General features: G+C 42.7%; 1 protein-coding gene across 3 annotated transcripts in view; it reads right to left on the bottom strand.

Annotated features, from left to right (window-relative positions):
• The window catches only part of PTPN12 (protein tyrosine phosphatase non-receptor type 12), a 166,057-nt gene that overhangs the window by 50,645 nt on the left and 100,260 nt on the right, over positions 1–15,152 (bottom strand). For all 3 annotated transcript variants that reach the window (XM_030557090.1, XM_030557178.1, XM_030556997.1), the window contains 3 exons: positions 12,351–12,417; positions 10,313–10,390; positions 10,118–10,216 (listed from right to left, as the gene is read on the bottom strand). In XM_030557090.1, coding sequence (XP_030412950.1) covers positions 10,118–10,216; positions 10,313–10,390; positions 12,351–12,417 — 244 coding nt within the window. The remainder of the gene's footprint in view (positions 1–10,117; positions 10,217–10,312; positions 10,391–12,350; positions 12,418–15,152) is intronic.

Raw genomic sequence — 15,152 nt, 5'->3', positions numbered from 1 at the left:
CACAGAACCTCTACCTTATTTTGTAAGTCCTCTTCGTAATTCAGCTGTAACCCACACTTACAGTGTGGTTCTCTGCTCCTCCTCAGTGTCTGTACCACAGAAGTCTATGAATGTGCTCCTGGCTTTAAGCTAGCAAACTTGTGTCTTTTAGCTCAAGCAGCAGAGTTTCACGATTTTACAGCAAGAATTCCCAGGAGCACTGCATTACAAGTAAACAATTTAAAGCTTCCTGACCATGAATACAAAACACAAGTTTCTTTTGAACCCAACAGTTCAAATATATAGTTTGAGTCAGAAGCTGCAGGTGTTTGTTAAGGATTACTGAGTTTATTCAGTCTTTCCCAGTAGTCACTCTTTCATGGACCCTGTTGTAAGTAACAGACATTCCTTTTATACTCATAAAGCACAACAGGAGCCACAGAACATCTTACAAGTTTGACATGCTTCCCTTAAGTAGCAATTTATCTTTTAAACCAAAAGGTTAAAAAAGAAACAAAAAGATACCAATATAACCACTAAGGTAAAGCCTCTGAAGAGCAATAAACTGTACACAGTACCCCACGTGTCAAAAAATTATATCTGTCCAAAGAGAAGAAGAAAATTCCAGAGGTGAGGCCTCTTACTGAGACTTGCCAAACATTAAAGAAGTGCAGTATCAGGTACTGAGGACTCAACAACACATAGTTTAAGATTCTATAGCACTTTGAACATGTAAGTTATTACATAATTGTATTATATAATTTTCACAGGAAGACATGCAAGAGAAACCCAAAGAGGAAATGGTAGGATCATGTTATGACACAGGAACCAATCTACTTAGTAGAACAGACCTTGCACTAGTGGCTAATGTTGATAAAACATGACAAAGGATTAAGTCCCATGAAATATGGGACACTTTATAATATTGCTGATACCAATACTCTAAAATTGCAAGAAATCTGACCAGATATGCCATGTGAAAATGTTATAAATTGCCAAGTATGATAATCTTGTTTATGTGTTTGAATCACACCTTTGTGTTATGAGTTACTGATATGTATGGTATATCTGTATTTTAAAACTTCTGCTATGTTTCTGGGTGACACTCCCATGCAGACTGGCATCACCACCGCCTAGCCTGTTTGATGGCCCATCAAGGTCACCATTGAAAGGAGTCAGGGGACATACCTTATGACTCAACAGGATTTGCAGGGGCATGCCTGTGGGCAGAACTTTAAGGCTTTTCCATGCCCAGGTACTGTGAAGCTTGTGTTTGGGACACAGGAAGTACAAGCCACATGGCAAAAGGAACATTTTGTCTTCAATCCTGCTTCTTACCTCAGTTTTCTACAAACTGAGGCTCTGAACAAAAGGACTGAATGAATGACCCATCGAAGCTATGGATGTGTTTCAGAAGGACTTTCAAGCCAAGACAACAAACTCACCAATACTGCTAAGTACCTGAAATATGGACTTTGAAGTCTGTATGTATTTGATTGCTTTACCATTTAACAAACCTCTTATTTTTATTTTAACATAAACCTTTAGTTCTAGACACTAAAGGATTGGCTGGCAGCATGATATTTTGGGTAATATCCAACCTAACACCCACCTGGCAACATGGCTGGACCTTTGGGGTGCAGAAGAACATTTTGTATATGTGAGCAGAGCTTTTTAAATAACTTCTCACTGCACTGGACCTATATGCTGATTGGGAGCCAGAGAATGGGAATACATAAAGGGGGCTGTGTGGTTTCCTTTTTAGCTTCTTGATAACCAGCGTGGGGGATCAGGAGCACAGTTTGTGACTGGCTGAAGAGTTTAACTTCAGTGTTAACCACCCAGTTTTGGAAGTATCTGCTCTCCCTTTCACATCCTGCCCTGACCTTTGCATTTCCAGTGAGGGCTGCCCTACGGACACTGGGTCTCATTGAGTTATACCTTTAAACATTTTTAATGCACATTACTCTTAAAAAGAAAAAAAAAAGAAAAAAGTAAAAAGGACACTGTGAAATGGATTTTCAAAAATTGACTGAATTTAAAATAAATCAAGTTTCTAATTGAACATTCAAAAGTACATGCATATATATTAAAAAATGTATTCACCTTCTGTTTATCATAAAATCATAGGACTGGAAGGGACCTTGAGAGTTCATCTAGTCCAGTGGTTTTCAAACTTTTTTTCTGGCGACCCAGTTGAAGAAAATTGTTGATGCCCGTGACCCAACGGAGCTGGGGATGAGAGGTTTGGGGTGTGGGAGGGGCTCAGGGCTGGGGTGTGGGGGTGAGGGCTGCAGGGTGGAGGTCGGGAATGAGGGGCTCAGAGTGTGGGAGGGGGCTCTGGGCTGGGGTGCAGGAGGGGGTCAGGGCTCTGGGTTAGGGGTGCAGGCTCTGGGCTGGGGCCAGGGATGAGGAGTTCGGGGTGCAGGAAGGGTTTCTGGGGGCTAAAAGCTGGGGCAGGGGATTGGGGCACAGGCTTACCTCGGGCGGCTCCCGGTGAGCAGTGCAGCAAGGGTGTTAAGGTAGGCTTCCTGCCTGTCCCGGCACCGTGGACCACGCTGTACCCTGGAAGTGGCCAGCAGCAGGTCCGGCTTCTAGGTGGAGGCATGCCAGTGGCTCCGCATGGCTCTTGCCCCCAGGCACCGTCCCGCTTGGCTTCCATTGGCCAGGAACCAGCCAATGGGAGTGTGAAGCCAGTACTCAGGGTGAGGGCAGTGTGCAGAGCCCCACAGCTCTCCCATCTGCTGGCAGGTGCACAGCGCGGTGTCAGAATAGGTAGGGACTAGCCTCTTTAGCTGGGCAGCACCACCGCCACAACCCAGTGCCTTACATTCCACAATCCAGTACTAGGTCACGACCTGCAGTTTGAAAACCACTGATCTAGTCCAGTCCCTTGCACTCATAGCAGGACTAATGAAGGATTTATGAAGAGTCTTTCCAGCAGAGTGGTGCTGGTAGCTCCCAAGTAACATCGAACATATATAGGTCTGCCCCCCACCCCTTTTTTCTCACCACCCTGCTGCAGGGAGCTGCTGCATGAGAGCTGCAGGAGCTCTCTGAAGAAGCTGGCCAGCCCGGCTGATTCTGTTGAACAGATCGATGACACTATATTGACGTGATATTTAAGATCCCAAAGAAAAGAAAACACTGAACCAACGGCTGCAACAGGATTTCAACTCAAAAAACAATGTTTTCATTTTTGAAAATATATTAATTCTGATAGGGGCTTATGAAAAAGACTCCCAGAGAGTATTTTAATATAAAAAAAAAATACCAGCACACTTCACACCTCCCTGCTGCCATTTCCAGTTTAATTTTACTGCTCATGTTTCTGGTTAACATTTTTCCATAGCCTAGGAAGGGCATGCACATATGCTACTGTCGAGCAGTGCATGTGACAGAAAGTGCAACTGTCCAATAAAACAGTCTTGTCTAGTGAAAAAGTGAACTATGGGGGGAAAAAATGTCCTCTTAGTAATAGTAATCTTAGATGTTAAAAGTAGGCACAATTTTATTCAGATAAATGTAATTTCTATTCAACAGCTCTTAATTAGGAAGACTTAGACCCTATCTATGTGTGCAGTACCCCGAATGTGTTACAGATGCAACTGTAATATAAATAAATCTAGGAGTCTTCAGTTTAATCAGATCCTTTAAGTACTGGCATTCAAAATGAATGGAATGCCATATCCTTAGCAGGTGAAAGAGTGACACTTGGCTGGCACAAAAGTTTTTGTAATACAATTAGAGCTTTTCTTCTATACTGTATGTTTATCAGGCTGTCTTCCCTAAAATCTCATTTAAATATTCTAAGATGACTATTCATTTCCCTGGCTGAACTGGTAGATTCAGAATTATCCACAGACACAAATTTCTTATTGCTATGTCAGCATGATTCTCAGACAGTAACTCATCTCACAATCCGAATGTAATGAATCAAGGAATTTAGCCCAATTGACTAAACATCAGAACATTCACTCACTCTTTTGCTTACATGTCTCCTGCTTCTATGCACATTCACACAACATACAAATATTACAGTGACCCCTGTGTATGAGAAGGCAAGAAACCTCTACGGCTGCCTTGCATTTCTATATTCCAGCTGCTAGGACTACAAGAGGTAAAAGGAGAATTTCCATTAGATGCTGAGAACATTGTTTCCACGACACTGCTCAGTATCCTCCCAGTTTCATCTGACGCATCTCAAATCTGCCCAGGAATATACTGACACACCAGAAGTACCTATCCTTGACTGCAGGTACTTTTATATTAAGAGACAATTTAGGTACAGTTAAGAACAATGATCCCAAACCAAAACAGCTCAAAGCCCATATTGCAAGACAATAACCTAGTAAAAACATTTTTAAAAAAGGAACAAACTTCTATTACCTGCCAGTTTTCCTTAGACATAGCTAGAGCAGACTGGGTTGTTTCTCCTTAAGATGTCACTCCAGCAGTAGACACTCATAACACCCCAAACCCATCCTTGCTAGGGTACTGGATCCCCAAGTAATGTATTCTAAAAATGGTCATCTTATCCTACCCTTTTTCCTACACTATAACAGGTGGTACATGATTGAATGGATGTACTGTGCTGGAAAATAAGTGTAAGATATGAAATTTATTTTTCAAGATTGTTTCCACAAATAGTGCAGATCCAAGATCGTCCCAAGAAGGGCCAGCTATGATCAGGCAGATATGACAAAAAGTAGACTGGGAAAGAAGGTGGGGAATATTTACAGAACTATGCAGTACAAACATTCAAATTAACATCAAGTTGACTGAGTTCCCTGTTTAAAAAAGAGAATCCAACTACATAATATTTCTTATTTACCTTCTTATCTTTAAGGCTTTAGGGTTCACATGGGGAGGGGTGAGACACACCCCCTTACCCCCTTCACACACTCACATTCGGCAGGGGGTGACCAATCTACCTGACCCTCCCTGCCCTTCATGCCTGGCTGGGCACCCAGGACTGACCTGTCTCTCCTGGTACCTGGCACCATCTCTTGCTGAGGCAACACGTGGAGGGCACGCAGGGTCACTTTCCTCCCCTCCCCAGATTTCTGCCAGGATTCACATCAGAATATGGCCAGCAGCAGCCTTTTGGCACTGTGTGGGAGGAAAGGAACGGGAGCTGCTTCCGGCTGCAGGGGAGCAGGGCAGGGGAAGGGATGATCTGGTCCCCCGTCTTTGCAGAGCTCATCTCTTCCCCACTCCACACCCCAAGCCGTGTGGCTGGAAACAGCTTGCTCCTTCCTGGCCGCTGCTAGCCAACTACATAACCTAGCCACCTCCAGCTCCAGTGTGGGCAGGAATGGGCAGGGCCACTGAGAGCGTGTTCGGGCCCCAGTGAAAAATTTTTTTTTCAGGCCCCCCAGTAAGGGCGGACCAACTAAACAGGGCTGACAAAGCTGGGCCCCTTTCTGGACCACCAGGCCCTGGTAATTTGTACCGGCTTCCCCCTCACTCCATCAGCCTTGGGAAGGGTTAAACCCTAAGACTGCATTGTGCATCAAAGCCCAGGGAACCTGACTGCAGGAGCTTTTGCAAACCTGACCAGAGTAGTGGCTCAGCAGAGAAGGTGCCTAGGAGATAGAGCAGCCCCACACGCCCTGGGGGCAGGATCCAGGTTGAGGTAGGTGGGGCACAGGTGAAGAGGGTGCTAAGCCCCTGCCCCAGGGCTGCTGTGGAGCCTACAGGTTTGGGGCAGAACTGGCTGGAATTCCTTCCCTCCCCCTGCCTCCAGAGCTTAACCGAGGGGTGCAGAGGCTTCCCCATGCTAGCACTGTGTGGGGCTTTGGCACATGCAGGGCTTGGCTCTTCCTGGCTAGCGCCCAGCCTGGAGGGTCTTGGGCTTTCCCAGGGAACCAGCCCAGCCAGAGACAGTGAGGAAGGAAGAAGCCTGCCAGCCAGGCTGTTGGTGAGCTGAGCACTCTGACCAGGGGCTGGTTCTCCCCATAGCACTGGGAGTGGAATGCACCCCACCGGAAGGCTGGGGGAGGTACAGAGGAGCACTGGGGCCAGGTGGGCAAAGGGGCAAAGCAGAGAGAGGACAGTGACAGAGGGAGCATGTAAAGGACCGATGGGTGGGCAGCAGAGGTAACACCTAACAGGCTGCTGCCTATTGCCTGCCCGCACTCACCAGCCACCACAACGTGCAGCCAGTGCCAGCTGGAAATGGGATGAGGCCCTGCTGGCCAAGAACCGGCATGCAGCGGGGGCTGCACTGATGCAGCAGCAGAGGGAGCAGCCAGCCCCGCACATTGTATCTTTGCCCCACCACCAGCCTTGTGCACCTTCCCCCATCATCAGCCCCTGTATGCCCCCCCACTCACTGCTGGTGGGTGGGTGGCAAGCAAGCAGGGATCCAGCCAGCAGCAGGACCCACCAGTACTGGTGCGGGGGAGACAGGAAATACAGGACAATTTGCTCATTTTAAAGAAAAAGTCAAGACACCTGTAGGAGGGCTAAAATACAGGACTGTCCCTTTAGAAATGGGACATCTGGTCACCCTACATCAGTGGTTCCCAAACTTTAACAACCTGTGAACCCCTTTCACTAAAATGTCAAGTCTCACGAACACTATCCTAAGAATTAGTAGTTCCAGGGATTTTCTCCTTTACCCAAGTATAAATTATAAAAGCATTCATCTTGGAAATATAAAATTTATTTTTATGACATGCTTATTATACACTATTATTAATTTTTATCATTACAGTATTTTTATTACATTATGAAAACGGCAACACTCTTCCAAGATCTCACTTTCATAGCTTGTATCACTTTGAATAAGCCTGTTACAAGACAAGGCTCCTATGCTTCATCAAGGAGTATCAGATGTGAAACAGCATGAAGGTATTTAAGAAGCCAACTCAAATTGTTCCTACTACACAAGCATTCAGGTCTTGAGCAGTCCAGGCAAACAATGCATGTTACAATAAAGCTTAAATTTTTTATAATAATTTTAAAAACAAATACTAGCTGCCAATTTAATTTAAAAAACAGCAGAAAATATCCACCTCCTTTTTCACTTCTTATAAGGAGTCCTGAAGTTTAAGTCTCCTCAGTATGATAGATATGCTTGCTTTGATCTGCTTATTCTTGGAAGCTCAGGGGCTCTGGGTGGCTGGTCCTGTGCTGCTTGGGGTTCCTAGGGACAGCTCTGTCCACCATTAGGGAATTTCTCCTCTCCCCCCCCCCATCCCGAGAACCTCCTGTAACATTTCACAAATCCCAGTTTGGAAACCACTTCCCTAGGGAATACTGCAGGATCTCAATCTGCCCCATGTTAGGACAGGGGTTACGGAGGGAGAGCTTCTGGTTAAGGTAAAAAAAAGTGACCAACTTTGGGAGAAAACCAAGACAATTACTATATCCTTGTGGAAAATGAAAAGCAGTTCTAATCTGACTCCCTAACGGTCATGGGAAAAGAAACTTCAAAAAACAACATGTAAAGAAGAATGAATTTTAGTGACTCAAGGGAGTCAGAGGGTTATAGACTAGGTACAGGCTACAGGGAGAGACTGTTGATTTAACTGGATGAGGCAGAAGACTGCCTTAAAGAAACTTATTGGCAGAGGCTGAGCCCATACTGGCTACTCGTTGAGCACACTAAGAACAAATGCCTGAACCCAAAGGGCATTAAATTATCAGAACCTTCTCAAAACCCTCCTGAAGAAACTCAAACTGCAGTATGCTTTGAGACCTGTTTGGTTCTGCACCAGCAAGAAAACACTGACCTAGACAGATGGGACAGCAGAGATATACTTTGCTTTTTTCATGATTAACAACTTTATGTGATTCAGAACTATTATCCTCATCCCTTGCTATTCCATCCTATTTATTATGAACACTTTATTGAATCTTATCCAATTAGACTAAGTTCTAAGGTCAGAAACCATAACTTCTGATTAATTTGCACAGCACCTAACAAACACACACACTCTCTGATAAGTAGGTGCTACTAAATTTTATAATATACAAGTATATGTATATAAATAGTAAGTTAACAGAACAACAAGTCCTTTTTCCAGGAAGGAAGAATGTTGGGGAGACTTTCAAGAAGGCCCAACCTTAAAAAGCCAGATCCTTAAGACTGAACATGGCTGGGATGTTGTCATGCAACAGGTCCAAACTCCAAGATAATTTAATGTTGACACCTGAGAACCAAGTCCTCTGGAGTAATAAGGATCAAATACAACCTTTGCTCTCTACATCTTCTATTCATTGGGAATGTATTGAAGAGATGGGAACACATAAGCCTCAGTTTTCCATCTAAGGTCTGGTATCTGATGTGTACCCCATCACTGTGCAGCAGTCCACTCTCCAGTAAGGATTTTAGTTCTTCTCAATTCGTCTGTATGCTAACCCAGCTCAGAACATGTACAGGATTTGATGCGCTCCCCTCAACAAGGCTTAAACTGATGACCCTCTGGTGCTCTGTCTAGAGTTGTTTTACCTGACCTTATGATTATTTGTGAAAGTACACATGCAGCAAGCTAAGTAAGACCAGGAAGACTGCCTGAACTCCAAAATACTGTTGTGCAATCCTCTTTCTGGCTGGCCAGCTGTGCTGGACCAATCTCCTGAAAGTGTGAGCTCCCCAGCTTACAAGGCTATGTATTTATAGGGTGAGTGTATAAATTCTGAGTGTGGTGTTCCTGTTCATTCACCAGAGGAGGATTTGACTGATAAGTGGCTCAAGGGACTTTTCCAAGTCCTCCCTTGTTGACAGTATGAACTGAGAGTTGCTACTTTAAGTTTCAGGAACGAAAACTGCACCCACACTAGCAGGTCTTGGCATAACATTGGTATGCTCAGAAATGACATAAACAGCCAGCTAGGGAAGACTCACCAACTCAGGAAGAGAGCAAATGTTTCCAGTTTCTGAATCCTTTCCTGAGATGGGGAGTCTCTGCCATTTCAAGTGTCTATGTCAGTCCCCAAGTTGGCAATTTTCTGAGATGGGAATCAGGGAACTAAGAACTCCACATTAGCCAAATATTTTTGGGCATATTTCCATCAGGGAAGAGGTTTTCAAAATGTGGCTAAGAGGTTATCAGGGAGGTGTGAGGACCTGAATGGTACTAGGAAGAAACTGGTGTTAAACAAACAAACCAACAAACAAATCTGGTGTGATTGGTCGCAGCACCATTCCCGTTTGGCCCATTTGCCCCTCTGTCATCACGGCCCAGCCCTGTGGGATACAGGAGCTGCTGCTGCCTGAGGTGAGCTCACTCTCCAGTCCTGCCCATCCTGACTTCCCCTCCTCACTGGGCCAGGGCTTGTTTGTTCTCCAGGCCCACATCTGGATGATACAAGCATATCCAAGCAAAAAATGTTTGACACTGGTGATAACTGCTAAGATACGCAGAAAATGCTATAATCTAACTCAGCATTCTGATATCCACATTTAATTGGTTTAAATGATAAACCCTTAACATTGCCATATTTTAAGATAGATAAATAGATACAGGGGCTTGGGGGAAATGGAAAGTTGGTTTGTCCATTCAAGAGTTTTGAAAATTACTGAAGCGTTACTCCATTCCCACCTTTATTTGTAATTATTAAACTAGTCAGAGAATAAATTATTGCACTTTAAAGTTTCTTGGACAAAGCTTTGATTTAAATTTAACCTGCTCCTTAACTGTTTTATTCACCACATCATTTTACTGTTCATTCCTAGTAGGCCATGCCTTGTTTCCTACTGATGTTACCACCAGTAGCAGCCAAAGAAATAATTAGTGTAAACTGGCCACTGGAGTTTTACCCATTTATCTAACCATGCTAAGAGCAAGTTTCTCAGACTGGCTGTTTAAAATGCCAAAAGTCCCCTGTCTACACTAGAGCTCCTACCTTTGCTAGTAATGCTGGAGTCGCACTGGTGGTAAGCAGTAAAAAAATTCCTTTTAAATGTCTAGCATACATAAGTGGCTTTTTTGCTTCCAAAATCAATTTGCCAGAGCAGGCAGAGCACAAGTTAACTGCTGAGAGACATATACACAGCCCAACTGTCCACAGTCACCACAAAAATATTTAAGACAAACAAGATCAATGACTGAATGCACAGTAAAACTTAAAACTGCTGGTAAAAGCTATAATTTTAATTGAAAACCCATGTCAAAGAAAAACATACCACTCCATCAGCAATCTTCCAGTCTGTGCAACTTTCATATTTCTTTAGTTGCTTTTCAAACAGTTGTGCTATGGCTCGATGGACAAGTTCATACTGCTCCTGTTGTATGCATGTTAGAGATTACGATTAATGTACAAGATCCTTTTAAAAAAGGACATAACATAAAGTCCAAGTCTACACTACAGAAGAATATACCTTGGTCTGCACTGCAGAATGCCTTTGTGTCCTCATATCTTGTATTAAATTAAATACATTGAACTCTTCTGGTATTTTCTGAAATACAGGGCAAAGCAGTGTTATTTTTCTATAAAACTCAATACAATATATTGTTAACATAGTGATTTAAAATGTGTCAGACCAATTTTAAAGTTACCACTACAGCATGCCTTACTGCTTTTATAGAAAGCTGACCCATTCCCTCCATGTAAGTGAATCTTATGAAAGTCATTTAGAGCAACAGTTCTTTCAGAACTGGTATTTATAACGGTTTCACCGGTAGTGCAGATCACACAAATATTTAAGATTAATTCTGAAAGTGTGACAGACTTGGTAGAAGCAATAATGTCTGACACACTGACATTATGGCAACCCATCAGCAGGTCTCTTTGCTTCATGATGAACCTAAAAACCACAAAGTGAAATATAAGAGCAGATTGCACTTGAAATTTCACATGCAGAAAGTCTAAGATGCTATAAGAAATCCTCACAGAAGAAACAATGAGTAAACATACTTTGCAGTATATTTATAGATGTTGAAAAATTGACCTTTGGAAATAATTTGAAAATCAGCACTTCAGATCAGCATTCAGGTCCATATACTCAGAACTACGTACTACTTAAATTTACAGTTTGACATTTTACGTTGAGATGCTTCCATTCTGAGACTGGGTAGGGTTTGTTTTGTTTTGTTGATATAGGAAAATGATATAGGAAAGTAACTTAAAGCCAATTTTTAGTATACAGTAACTCCTAGCTTAATGTTGTAGTTATGTTCCTGAAAAATGCTACTTTAAGCAAAACGATGCTAAGTGAATCCAATTTCCCCATAAGAATTCATAGGGGGGACGCGGGGGAAAAGAGAGAGAGAGAGAGAGAGAGAGAGGGAGAGAGAGAGAGGGGAGCGGTTAGGTTCTAGGGACATTTCTTGTCACCAGACAAAAGACGATTGATCGATCAATAGAATAAGTTTTAAACAAACAATTTAATATTGTACACAGCAATGACAATTGTGAAGCTTGGTTGAGGTGGTGAAGCCAAAGGGTGGAAGAGGGTGGGATATTTCCCAGAGAATGCTTTACTGCTAAATGATGAACTAGCACTGGCTGAGCCCTCCAGGATTAACATGTTGTTAACATAGCCGCACACTCTACAAGACAGCATGAATGGAGGGAGAAGAGACAGCATGGCAGAGAGAGACTGAGACACACACCGTGTGTGTGTGTGTGTGTGTGTGTGTGTGTGTGTGTGTGTGTGTGTGTGTGTGTGTGTGTGTGTGTGTGTGTGTGTGTGTGTGTGTGTGTGTGTGTGTGTGTGTGAGAGAGAGAGAGAGAGAGAGAGAAACACATGCATTGCCCCTTTAAGTACACTGACCCCACTCTAAGTACACTGCCTTTTTAAGTAGATCAGCAAGTTGAGACAGAAGCTGCTGTACGCAAGCTCCCTCCATCTTGAGCCCAGTCGTGTTCCCGCCCAGCTCTGTGGAGATGGGGTAAAGGAGCAGGCGGCAAGAAGGACACGCTGACATTAGCATCCCTCCCCCTCTGCCACAGCAAGCAGGAGGTTCCTGGGAGCAGCTCTAAGGCAGAGGGCAGGAGCAGCACATGGCAGTGTGGGGAGGGAACTACCCAGCAATTGATAGCCTGCTGGGCAGCTGCCACACAGGGAACTTAGGGGAACTGAGGGGGGGCTGCCACCGGTCCACTCTAGTTCCAAACCCTCATCAATTACCTCCAACGGGCTGCTGTTTCTGCAAGCAGTGGACAAAACAGGCGGCTGCCAAACAATGTTTTAAGGGAGCACTGCGCAACTTTAAACGAGCATGTTCTCTAATTGATCAGCAACGTAACAACACAATAACGTTAACCAGGACGACTTTAAGTGAGAAATTACTGTACTTTAAAAATTTGAAATTTCTGATTTTGTTACTCCTTAGCAAGTCAGAAGCTTAATTTTAATCACTGGTATAAAATGACCTAATTCTATAATACGTTATATTCCTATAAATCTTCCTTACCCCAGCTTTTAGCAAATTCCATGTATAATCTATGGCACAGATGGCTCCCGTTCTTCCACACCCTGCACTAGGGACATAAGCAACAGTTACTCGATAGTTCTTTTGACAATGATTTAAGTTAACTTGTGTAAGTTCTAGAGACTTGATATTTTCATATTTACAGAATCAAGGTAAAAATATCACTACCTACTTAAAAATATATCAGTCCTCAAATACCTTTTGTCAGCCAGCTCTTAATGTATTCAATGTAAAGCATATGTATTTTCATGTTTTCATAGCCAACAGGCTTCAGCATTTCAGATATGAAGAAATGCTTTAATAAAGTGTGTTGAAGCATTTTTGCCTATTCTATATACTACAGAGAATAGTATGTAACTGGCCTAACACCTCAAGCAGTAAAGGATGGCTACATAGATGAAGAGACAACAGAAAAAAGTGTAAAATGTAAAGTTTTCATTTTCTTGACAACCTGGTAAAACACAATATGGGTTGCTTCTCAATTTATATAACTGTCCATCTTTAAAGTGTAGTTCTCCTTTTAAAAGTGATGAAAAATGGAATCAAATTTCCACATTTATTCTTCCACAAATGATTTTGATAGCAAATGTGTCCAGTTTACAAGTAAAGAGACTTATTTTACACTATCAGCTCAAAACCTAATCTTTGATAACTTTCTTCCCATGCTTCATAACTAATAAGTTTCTGCAGGATAACCTATCCCCCAATGCCTGTGAATCTCCATTATCTTCTATAAGTGTACATAGGTGCAACTGGTTGAAACTAAGGGCAGGTGTTTGTTACCCGCCAGATTGGTGGGTAGTGATTGATCTGTCGGAGACTGATTTATCGCATTTAGTGTAGAAGAAGTGTTTAAATTTTGTGGATCAACAAAATAGATGCTCAAGTTCCCCTTGAGGTTCTGCAACAGCAGCTAGAGTGCTGCTCTGGGCTATGATGAAAGGCTACAGATTTGTTTTGTTTTGTTTTTTTTCCAGGGGAAAGGTAATTTCCACATACTTTTGGGAAGTTCAAATTTTTGGAAAGTTGATTTTATCTTTGCTTTTTCTAGTATAGTCATTGCTACTTTGGCATTAATTCTTTTAAGGAAAAAAGTGACAATTGCATAAGCTTCAATTTATATTATACTTAATCCCGCTATAGATTCAGACATCATTCGTCAGAGCAGGCTAGAAATATTAAAATTAAAAGATGTTCTAAATGGAGAATACAGTAGGCTCATCAACAAGGAAAGAAACCCTCTGGAATTTAAGGACAGTAAATCTTATTTAATATACAAACATTTGACATTTGCACTGGGTGTTTATTTTATATATCAATGCAGTGGCTAAGCAAATAAATAATTTGAGAATTAAGGGCATAGCAATGTTTGTTGTTCCTAATCTATAGCATGTTATGAAAATACATCGCTACCCCAATATAACACGGTAGTGGGGAGCCAAAAATCCCTAAAGTGTTATAAGTAAAATGCCGTTATATCAGGGTAGTGGTAGCAGGGATGCAGCGGTGATTTAAAGAGCCCGGGACTCTGGCCACAGGGAGCCCCAGGCCCTTTAAATCACCAGCAGAGCCCCACCGCCGCAGCCCTGGGGTAGTGATAGCAGGGCTCTGGTGGTGACTTAAAGGGTCCTGGGCTCCCTGCAGCAGCTGGAGCCCTGGACTGTTTAAAGTGCAGCTGGAGCCCTGCTGCTACCATGCTATATGCGAACCTGTGTTATATCGTGTCGCATTATAGCGGAGTAGCAGTGTATATAGGCACATTCTAAATATAATTTAGTACTCAGCTAATATTTTTATCATTTTCATGACTATACTGCTATATATTTCTCTTGGCTTATTTTTGTTTTTGCAATGCTATCATGAAGCAAAATTCAGTCTATAACAAGTTCTGTGGTTTACTCTAAATTGGAAATGTAGTTTTAACCCTTATTTCTTTAAAACAATTGCAAAGGTGTGTGCTTTTGTGAGACTTTCGATGTCTGCACTGGCAGCTTGCCAGAAATCCAATGACTGCACTTGATTTGCATATGGATGTATATAAGTTAACAAATGCATACAGGCCTGTTATTTCTTAGTACTTTCATCTTCCTTGATATAGGAAGAGAAGTTGTGTATTTGTTAATTATACCAGTAATGAAAACCTGCAGATCAATTTCCCATATTTATAGAATTTAGTGATGAAAGACCCATTAGGCATCTTGTGCATAAGACATATTCTAATACTTAACCCTTCTAGCTCTGAAATGTCCTTAGAAACAGATTCCACTGCTTTGTCCTCAGTCCTTCACTTGAAGAGAGGGCAGCCCTGGGCTGCATTTTAAGACTTTACAAGTGTACAGTTAGCCTTTGGGCCACATGTTAAAGTATACATAATCCATGAAGCTGTGTAGAAAAAAAAAACAGTTACCTACCTTTCATAACTATTGTTCTTCAAGATGTGTTGCTTGTATCCATTCCATTCTAGGTGTGTGCACATCCATATGCATGGCCGAAGATTTTTGCTTTAGCGGTATCCGTAGGGTAGGCTCTTGAGTGCTGTGCCAATGGGTCAGTGTATTAGGTGCCGCTTGCCCAACGCCCTCTCAGTTCCTTCTTGCTGACAACTCCAACAGAGGCAGGAGGGTGGGTAAGGGAATGGACATGAGCAACTCATCTCAAACAACAGTTATGAAAGATAGGTAACCGTTTTTTCTTCTTCGACTGTTTGCTCATGTCTATTTCATTCTAGGCGACTCACAAGCAGTATCCCTGGTGGCGGGCTCAGAGTTCACGATCATACGTCTT

This window comes from Gopherus evgoodei, chromosome 1 (assembly GCF_007399415.2).
Source record: "Gopherus evgoodei ecotype Sinaloan lineage chromosome 1, rGopEvg1_v1.p, whole genome shotgun sequence".
NCBI lineage: Eukaryota > Metazoa > Chordata > Testudines > Testudinidae > Gopherus > Gopherus evgoodei.
The sequence above is the reverse complement of the archived record's forward strand: the minus strand, read 5'-3'. Positions and strand labels throughout refer to the sequence as shown.